Source organism: Diuraphis noxia, unplaced genomic scaffold, assembly GCF_037042655.1.
Source record: "Diuraphis noxia isolate RWA-SAM2 unplaced genomic scaffold, SU_Dnox_SAM2 contig0002, whole genome shotgun sequence".
Lineage (NCBI taxonomy): Eukaryota > Metazoa > Arthropoda > Insecta > Hemiptera > Aphididae > Diuraphis > Diuraphis noxia.
In genome coordinates, this window is record NW_028301712.1 from 62,412,279 (window position 1) to 62,423,419 (window position 11,141).

At 29.8% G+C, this 11,141-nt stretch overlaps 1 protein-coding gene across 6 annotated transcripts in view; it reads left to right on the top strand.

Annotated features, from left to right (window-relative positions):
* mmd (disintegrin and metalloproteinase domain-containing protein mind-meld) overlaps nt 1-11,141 on the top strand; it is a 258,307-nt gene that overhangs the window by 238,601 nt on the left and 8,565 nt on the right. For 3 of the 6 annotated variants that reach the window (XM_089218708.1, XM_089218710.1, XM_089218713.1), the window contains 8 exons: nt 1,659-1,800; nt 3,729-3,893; nt 4,502-4,579; nt 4,672-4,742; nt 5,120-5,377; nt 5,436-5,534; nt 5,619-5,799; nt 7,218-7,418. In XM_089218708.1, the coding sequence (XP_089074834.1) occupies nt 1,659-1,800; nt 3,729-3,893; nt 4,502-4,579; nt 4,672-4,742; nt 5,120-5,377; nt 5,436-5,534; nt 5,619-5,799; nt 7,218-7,418 (1,195 nt within the window). Of the gene's footprint in view, nt 1-1,044; nt 1,148-1,658; nt 1,801-3,728; nt 3,894-4,501; nt 4,580-4,671; nt 4,743-5,119; nt 5,378-5,435; nt 5,535-5,618; nt 5,800-7,217; nt 7,419-9,840; nt 11,127-11,141 lie in introns of those variants that run through there. The other 3 variants (XM_089218711.1, XM_089218714.1, XM_089218712.1) reach the window with 3 other exon arrangements.

Consider the following 11,141-nt stretch of genomic DNA (forward strand, 5'->3'; position numbering starts at 1 on the left):
AAACGTAACTGCAGCAGTTTAAACGAAGGGAGAATGTGAAAGAGGAATAATTAATATAAATTAGAATACATTATTATGGAAAATTCAGTTTGATTTAACATAATGTAATACATCAGCAAGTGATTGGAAATTAGAACACTATAGTGTTGCGAGTTTATTTACATCACGAGATATTAATGATACGTTTTATCGAACTCAAATGCAATACAATATTATATTACATTACAATACGTTTACAATATTATATTATATTTTTTGCAACAGTTCACAATAGCCCTTTTTTCACTCTTACGACATAAATTTGTTTTCTGTATTATCAAATTCGCTTCAAAAACTTATTTTTCTAACGTTATAACCTGTAATTTTAGAATCTGAGTGTAGCTAGGAACGTATTAGTTTTATAATATATAATGATGTGTTTCGACGCGTAGGTAAATGGATCACTCAAAAAGTTGCGTGTAATCCTACCTATATAAATTGGAAATTGAACACAGATGGTACTATATATAAAAAGATTATATTTTTTATTTTTCCCGTTGTCGGGCTTTTGTAAAACTCTCGAAATAATAACAAAGAATATAGGACACGCCCGTTTTATATTATATTTTTAAATCCTAATAGAAATAAATAATAATCCTAATAAATCTAAAACACACGGTGTTTTCATTGATTACTTATTTTACATAATATGGACAGGGATTATCTATGAAAATAAATTTAATAACATTTGGGGAAAACATCTAATTTTTTATATATATAAATAACGTAGAAAAGTATTAGTATTTTGAAGTAATGTTAAATCAAACCAAACTTAGGTTGTTGGTTTTCGATTACAAGTATTTAAACCAAACCAAACACTTAATAATTCGGTTAGAAATTGAAAAATTCTTACTAAATCATATAAAAGTGCGATTCCTTGACAGTAATAATTAGAAAAATTTTTATCTTTAGATAATGTTTAGAAAATATATTAAATTTATATATAATTTAAAATACATATTACCATAAAATATATTAAATCCGAAAATTAAAAATAATTTCCAGACACCCATTCGGAACATATCAGCACATTAGGAATGGTCGTGATATTATCAGTCGCAGTAAAATTCGTCTTCATAAGTTTTGCTTTACTAGCTATTTGCTACAGGTAGCGAAATCAAAATAACACAAAAGTCTTGAAAATTTGGACTGTTGAATTTTATTTTATTTTCTATTTGTTTTATTAACATTTTTATTTTTATTTTTATTTTTTTTACACAAACAATATTATTTGGTTTTGTTTGTGTTTGAGGTGTGCGAATTTGTTTTTATTTTGTTTTACGAGCACGCATCGTACTTGTTCCGAGACATTGATTTATATAAAATTTTATTAAACCAAATACAAAACAAAATAATTATTAAAAACCACAAATTCATTAAAACTCACGCAAACAGTTGTAGGAATGTAGGTATACACGATATTTTATTCATAATTGTTGGTAATCGGTAATATGAAAAAAAAAATAAAAAGCCCGTTCACTTTTTGCGTTTAACTACGATAATTTTTGGGGATTCTCAAAATCATACAACGCTTACGTTTATTTTTTATGTTTGAATTTGTGCATTGTGGAATTCAACTTCACCTCGCCTGTACGGAACGTTACATTGCGGTTTTAAAGTAAACGCTCACAGCACCAACACCGGTGTCTTGGTCATGATACTCATGACTGCTGTTGGAGTGGTGTTTCTGATTTTCACATGCTCTGCTTTGTGTTATCGCCACGTGGTTGTGTACAAAAAGAACCCCTGTTTTTGCTTCAGGTTAGTCAAAAAGCTCAGAATTATACGTTTTTTAGTATATAGATGACTACTATACGTCTATAATACTACCTACACGTCATATAGATAAATAAACAAAAAATACATCATAAACTGGTCTCTCTTAGCACCTGACAACCGGTCATCTCAATATTGCTCCTGTAGTTTCATAAATAAAACAGTATGCATAGCATACCTATAATACTTATATAATATATATTATACATAATTATTATGGCACTCTTTAATTTTTTTTTTTTTCAATGATAACAGAACATTTTAACTATTCCTTGTATACATTCTCTTAGATCAAATAACATATTATGTACATAAAGTATAAAAAAATATATGAAATTGTACGAACTTGAAATAACTGGTATCGATCGAGCATGCTAACAGTTTTAGTTTACTTAAACCGGTTCAGGCGAGGTAAAAAATACTGAACTTGTATTGTACATCATGGTGCTTATTAGTTATTGTAGTTTAGTGAGATTTATCATGTGTTTTAATTTTGTATTTAATCGTGACAACATGCATATATATATATAATATATATATATGTATGTATAACTGGTGTATGCCTTAGGGTAAAATCAAAGCCTTAATTGGTTATATAAGATTATAATATATGTATAAGCATAATATATAAATGCCACCATTCCGATAAAATAAAATTAAGGCTTGACAATTACCAGTTTTTTTTTTTACTTCCGAGAATAATACGGATATTTAATAAAAAATATGTAGGTTAAATCACCTACTTACTTAAGAGACCAACAGTTATTTTTCAAATTTTAATTTGAATCCAACATATCATATTCCTCCACATAAGACGGTTCATAGTATTATCAATTATGTGCATAATTATATTAGAATAGAATGAATAGATATTATATTTCCACCATTCATGGTCATCATTTAATTTTAATTTAAAATTAGTTCTAACATATTTATTATAAAAATCCTGAGAGCCATATAAAAGTATAAAATTGTTTTAAATAAACTATACATTTAACTCCCGGTTTTAAAATATTAACCACATGGTTTATTACCAAAGTTGGTTGATTGTTCTTTTAAATTTTAGTTTGAAATATGATTTTTAATACCAGTTCGATAAATTTATAATTCGTTTATACATTCAACATTTTGATTAATGTTTTCAACGACTTTTGCTTAAATTTGACCCTTTTTTAATACGTTAAACATTCTACTCGAGTGCATTAATGCAAAACTTAAATAACTAACCCTTTGATTAATACGTACATGACACAAGAAAAATTCACAGAAATTTGTATTACACAAACTGAGAGTTTTTTTTTTTATTAAATAACCCTAGTCTCTTATTAAAATCTTCTTAAGAAGCTTATCTTAAAAAAATCATCAGATAAAATAATTGAAAATAAAAAAATATAAAAACATAAAATTCGAAACTATTCATTTTAATTGTTGGTAATTATTGCGCATTATTGATAATTATATAACTTTAACAAGTTATGACACCATCATATCTTAAGTATGTTATTTTTTGATTCGAATAAAAAGAATAAAAAAAAAATTCTCTCGTGAAAAATAGAAAAAACTTCATAAATGTTCAAGTAGAAACTATAATCGCTTATATTTTAATGAATTATTTCAAAAGAAAGGATTGAAAAAAATCTAGATGGTATACAAAAATCTCGAAACATGCCCAAAATGTACAAAAATATTTATTGTAGCACCAATCATGTAGTTATTTCATATATTATTCATATTATAGTCATCACACAGTAGTGCGATTTGTGCATGGTATGATCAACTTATGCATGTACCAATGCGCTTTTTGGTAGTTTTGTATTTTATTTACGTAGGTACGTATAATTTTCAATATTATGCAAGCATCTATTAGTACACTCAATGATTAAATCGTGTTTTTGCGTACAAATATCGCATAGGAGGAGTAGTGAAAAACAAGCAGCGGACAAACAAAAGCAATCGATCAATACAACTCCTGTATCGAAACCGTCCAGATTTGACGCCCCTTCCGAAGAATCGGCCGAAGAAATGGCAATGGTCAATATAAACAGAATTAATAAATACGGAAACCAATCACCATACAAGTAAATATACGTCACATAATAATATTATAACTTTGCAGAGTATATTTCAGTGGAATAATGTTAAAATAATATTATACATTTATACATTGCTACTTCGTTATGCTATCTACTGCAGTTGGTAGTTAAGTATCTCTGGAGAATTATTTTGATATTATGTAAACAGTAGATTTCAAAATTGTATTAATCTTGAACGGTATAATAATTGTAATACAGTCGAGGGCTTAGAGCTGTATCGAATACAACATGTGTGTTCACCCTTTTGATATTAGGTTTTGGTCTAAAAGCTTAAATGTTATTACTCGCTTCTTATTAGTTATTAGATTAGGTTGTGTGTGTGTGTTTGTGTGTGTGTGTGTGTCTCTCTCTCTCTCTCTCTCTCTCTCTCTCTCTCTCCAACCAAGAAACTACTATACAATGTACTATAAACTAATTATTATAATAAATTTCTAAGCCTTTTATAAAGAGTTCATAATAGATTAATAGTTCAAACTTTGCTCAACACATTATTAGTTAGAGGTCTTGTGTATATTTTTTTATATTGTATGAATCAATTTGTACACATTTAAACTGTAATAAATTAATGTATTCTAAATTTATTTTTATTATAGTCGCTCAGAAACAGGATCCCATAAAATGCTCTTTCATTCGACAAATCATATGTCACCAAGCACTTCTGGTATTTCCATGTAAGTGTATCATAAATATTTACAAACGTTTCTTTCTTTTATTTCTTTCAGGTATTTTAAAAAATTGTATACGTATTATATATAATTTTTAGGGAGCATAAGTCACAAAACTTGTCTAGATTAGGCCTGTGTCCTAACGACGAAGACGATATGAACGTCCAAGGTAAGTTTATTTTTATCTTACTTATGATTGTATATTTTTTATCACCCCCAGAGATTTTGCCGTTATGAATTCAACTTGTTGAACGTCCTATGTCTGTATAATATTGTTGCCAATATTTTTTGAGTATCGCCAATACTCATTTGTTTAACCTTCAATAACTTCCAATACAGTTCTGTCTGTTCATCTCATATTCTTATACCCTAGTGTATTCAACTTTAAGCACATAGAAAAAACTATTTTGACCATATTGTCTTAAAATTTAAAAGTTTCATTATACTTTCAACACATCACATGAATCATATTCGACAGTGTGGACAATTTTTAAGGGGTCTTTACTCTTTGAACTCCGAGGGCTATATTTGAATTATTCATTATAGAAAATCTCCACATGAGTGGACGTGGAAGCAGTTGTGGTCTAGCTCCGGGATCTGTAAGTATATCTGACATGGAACGGAAAATCAAATCACTTGATGGCTACCACGGAGACTTGTTGGAAAAACTTCGTACCGCCGCCCATAGATCATCGTCTGGTGCCAGGTCGAGTAGTGAAGACCTATTATGGCGTACCTTGACTGAAACTGCCGAATCGGCTTATAATCGCATTACAGCCAGTCAAGAAAGACTGTGCGAAGACAGTTAGTAAAAATTAAATTTATTTATATAACTGTAAGTGTCAATGAAATGTGTTTTTAGGACATGGACTACCTCAAAGTCATACTGTTTTGTCTGAAAGTGGTGCCCCAACATGCCATCGACATCCATATCGGAGGCCTAGCAGGCGAACAGATATTGGTGTGTATTATATGAATACTTCTGCGTTTTGAATCTCACCCAAGTACTTGACGTTCAATTCTAATAATTATCTGTTTAATTAAGCCCCAGAAGATGAAGAAGAGACCGCTAAAGAAGTTTCCTCCACAATCCGTATACGGAATCTTGAAGACCTTTTCAAACAGATCCAAGAACACACCGTAAGACATAGTCCATCTGGTTCGGAAGAGAACAGAATGTCCGAAACAGAAGTCGACAGACACTATAGACATGACGCGCATCCCGGGTGATTATTTTTATTCATATTTACAATACGTCATAATATTACAATATCATAATCGATTTAAAACTAGTATTTAAATAAGATCAAAAATGGAATAAAATAAAAAAAACAAAAATAATTTTAGACACCTACTATTTATTCATTAATAGTTTTCATATGAAAATTTATCGCAAATAACTCGAAAAAGTATCTTACTGTTAATGTTTTAAGCTTTACTAGATTAGATAGTATTTAACAGATCGTGTTCATTTCATAGAACTTGGCTGTTTGAGGCCTGTTTCTCGAAATTTTTTCTGTAAATGTTTAGTCTAATTGTCATTTAAAAATATAAAACGCTGTATCTACACGGCAAACACGCGCATCGTACTAACGGTTAGATTAAGTGAAACTTAATAAACAACCTCACTCCCCAAGCCTAATAAAATAAAATCTTACCTTTTACTCGATACGTCCGAAAATATCATCTTATAATTAGTATATTTACAAAATATACATACAAATAATAATTACTGAACGTCAATAGGTGAAAATGATTTTACATTCATGTTTTCAAATTAATTCTCAAAAACTCTAAATATTCAATCTTGTCAATTATGAATAAAAAAATTATCTCTTCAATTCAGTGTTGGCCAAAAGTGAATATATTCAATATAATTGACAACCAATTGTATTTGAACTTAGAAAAAATATACTATTTCACAGCAATGCTAGTCATAACCTAATCATAATATTACATAATATACTATCATTTCGTGTCCTGTAAATATGCAATCACCGCATTAGCATGTTCAGTTATTTTTAAAAGAAGAATTTGAGTTTTGAACTATTCTCAGACTACGTTTTGACAAAATTATATATATATTCTTGAATTTACCCGCAGAAGTTAATTAATTATAATTATAATACATCATGAATCGTGTGTAAGTGGAATTTAGCGTAAATTACTTCACGATGGTGACAATACGACATAAATGCTTTTATTACTTAATCATTTATTTTTAAAGTTATCAATTAACTTAACTTATATTAAAAATTAAAATTCACACAGTATACAGAAAAAATATGGAAAATAGGAATTTTTATTTTCACAATAAATTATGAGAAATTAACAAAGACAAATAAGCTAATAAGGGTGATACGACATCCTCTCGTGAGTACTTCCCTCAATTGTCGTATATAAAGTTATAAAATATTATACTTACTATGTAATCATCGTTCGTCCGTCAAGCACGTCTCCGCGGTAATAACAATATATAGGGATGAAAGGAGGCGTAATGACGTTCGCCACCCCCTCGATTAGGACGCCTGGGATAGTCTATATTACACTTTATGATAATATTAATACGTCGTTTAAAATATAACTATTGTAACGAAAATGATCTTTATTTTTTGTTCATCCCCTGTTGTTTTGTTTTACACAGATGCGAAGAACCGAGATTCGTGAGGGGTTGGTACCGTCCGGCGAGTAGGGCGACCAGCGGCTCGGCGTCGCCGTACCAACAGGCGGCCGCCCGGGCGTCGTCGGCCACCGTCCACTCGACAACAGGTGAGGAAAGCATCTATGAATCGGCAGACCGCCCGCCCTCCTGTCGGAACGCGTGTAATACCCCCGACAGCGAAAGGTATGCACCACATGCACAAACCCGTCATAGGCGCTAATTGTATAGTATTATAATTAATTGACGTACAGAGTAATTCGCCAAACATGCTCAACTCCTTTTTCTTATTTAACAATGCAATTATTAAAAATGTGATTTTGGGCATTTTTAAACGTAATTAAAAGCCTAATTTTAAAATTCTTGATATTTTTGTGTACTATTCAATAAGGAATATCCTGTGTAGATTCAAACTTAGGTTTTTCAAAATAAGAACCCCCTAATTTACTGTAATTTACTTAATTATTTAACACATAATTTTGCTACACATTCGAAAGAGTAGTTTATGAATTATTTAACTTTAAACTTTGTGTACTAAGGATAATGGGTCCATGATAATGGGTTTGAATGATGTAAGGGCTATTATAGTGAATTTAACTTACGTAATATTAGAACTTACCTAATATTAATCTATAAACGTTTATAATTATTATTAAAAACACTAGTTAGATCAATATTACACCTATATTTTATATCTTTGCAAAGCCACTTTAAAGTAATATTATCCTCAGTATAAACATTTCAATAACTAAAAAATGATTTGATCGAATTTTGAATCAAGTATACATCAATATTCTTAAAAAAAATATACACTAAATAATTTACAGTAAAAAAGGCGAGTTTCCATTCAAAAACATAAGTTGGTATCACCTTAAGTAGTACAAAACAATTCAATAATTTAAAAATATAAAAATAATCTTCGAGTATATATTTGAAAAACTCTAAAATCCAAATTTTGAACAACTGAATTATTCAAAAAGAAAAAGGTATGAGAGCATGTTTGTTGAATCACTCTGTATATTATATTTTTAGTGTATATACGTCATACTATATTATCGTTATAAATACTTACGTGCACTTATAGTATTATATAGTTCCCGAAACATAGCGTAGTAGTGTTATATTATATTAAATACAGGGTGGTTCGTTTAACGCCGCGTGTCCCAATTTTACAGCAGCCAATGCGAACAATAATTTTTAATTTCATATTCTATCTTTTTTTCTATAAGTATGATATAACTTGTTTAAATTTAAAAAAAATCTTATAGATAATGACTAAAATACAAAAATAATTGATTCATTTAGAAAAAAAATAGTAACTATCGCGATTACTTTAACTGTATTTTATTAATCAACCGACAAAATGAAGGTTGAAAGTTAAAAAATCACCCTGTATTTGTGTACGTGTATGTATTTATAATTGAGTGGTGGTCTTATGCAAAGCGTTAAATGGCTGATAAGTTACATGCAACTTTTCAAAAATAGTGGTTATTACATTCGAGAGAACAATTTTCAGTAATTTAAACTTATAAATAATTTTAATTTCATACAGATACGATTTAATAAATAAAACATTGAAAAGCAATAACAGCATTTTTGTTTTACCGATATATTTATAGCTGAAATATCTGCCGATAAATTTTACTCGGATTACTATAATATTGGCTAAAGGCTAAACCATTACAGTGTTTTAATACACACATAATATTTAAATCTATCCACGAAGGTATGAAATATTGACTTGACCTCTGAAATATGCTTAACCACCGCCGATAAATTATGATTTGTATATACCTAATGTAATATTATGTGTTTATGATAAAAAAATATTATAAACACGAGTAGATTTTTTGAAAACCGCGTGCGTGATCGTTTTGTTTTTTCTTCTCCTCGTTTCGTTACTACCGCAATAACTCAAACATAATATACCAATAATACCATTGGTAGATAAATCGGTTTCCAGTTAATCGACTGTGTCGTTTCCGAACGAATTTCGCGGTTGTGTAAAAAAAAAGAAAAATAATAAGACGAGAAAAAAAACAAAACGCCCACAGCTGCTGTATAAAATGAATAAATATATACGTTTATAATATGTATATGGGATGGACCACTGTTTTTTTCCCATCCATCCGTAACGCAACTGACAAATAAGGACAACGGGAACCTCGGGGTGGTCCGTCCTCTATATTATATGATAATGATAGGTATAATGTAATATTATTATTATAAACGTTAAGGTTAGAGAGTATTATTATTGTTTGAATACTGTAGCACTTAGTAGTATACATTATTATAGTTATCATAATAATTATGATGTCCGCTTTCTGTAAGATCGTGTTCTACATACAAAGAAGTCGCTTAGGTCTGTAAGGTAAAAAAAAATATATTTTCTATCAGTGATAACATTTTTAAAATATATTTTGATAAAGAAATCGTATAATATAACGAGACATTCCACCATTCCGGATATTCTTTTAGGGTACGTTTTTCTTCCGCTATCGAGTCGGCCCATTTATTCACAGTCTATAAATCAATCAATATAATATTATCATATCTTTCTACTATATATAGGAATGATGCATCTAACCTAAGACACTCATTATTTCAGAAAACACTGGCGGTAGGATATTATTCGGACTATCCATAGTATTCCGATCTATCAAAATTGAATATCTGCAGACGCTTGGTTTATTAACTCTAACTTATAAGTGTTTAAAGTTTACATAAGCAAAGCAGTGGACCAACATTTTTCGAGGTAACCCTGTTTCATTTCACTTCGCTCGTCTTTGCATACTTACAAATCATAGACAAAAAGTTGTAAAAAATATTATATTTTTTAGAAAAAGTTTTTTTCTAACGACTTAAAATCGTAAAATAAAAAACTCTTTTTTAAATTGTTACTGGTTTTTCAAATAATGAGTGCTTATTACGTTACATGAATCACCTGGTATATGAAGACCGATCACGTCTGCACCCTGACTTATCAATGGTAATGTCAACCGATAACCACGCAATTGATACTACCATGCGTAATACCCTTCAAGCGTACTATCAGATGGACATAAAAGCAGCAAAATCCGAGTGAACATTTTTCGGGGTACATGTTTGTTATCGCCCAACCACTGCGAACCATATAAAATTTATCACCTTTCAATAACGGATAGGTCTTTTATTCTGAAATTTTGAAATTTCTCTGTATTTCGATATTTTACGTGTATAGGTAAATAAGTCTGTAAGACTGTATAGCGTAAGAAGTGATCTATTTATGGAAAAATGGTGAATACTTCTTAACATATAATCATGTTATGTAGTATGAGGCAATCTTACCACTACGGCACTACATCTTAGATGCTATGTGCATTGTGCACATTTCATGATCATATATCTGTCTTAAAAGACACAACGTTATTTACTTGTTTTAAGATACTATAATAGCATTCAATTTTTACAATAAAAGCATAATAACGTTAAAATCTTTGATGGATTTTTTTATGTTTCTTAATTTATATTAATTTACGTCTAACTATGAAATATTAATTATGCTACTATTCATTTCAACACTACATTTTTAGTGGTACCATAGATATAATAATATAACCATATTATCATAATATTATTATAACAGTACAGCGGGCGATCACGTGGTGATAAATTGTATACGACCCAGTGGTGGGCAGGACGATAAATAACGGCCACCGAAATTTTTCTTGAATTTCCCGAAAGTACCTATTTTCCATTTGCTTTTCAGTATATAGAACCTCAACTTGTGTAGACTTGCTATGGGGAAAACCAAGTGCATGTCACGCAAAAGACGACCCGTCGTCTTCGTCAACATATATCATTATAAAATCGCGCCGTTCGCGTGGAATAATAAACGTTTGGTTTTTGTGCTTTCTCTTTTTTTTCATT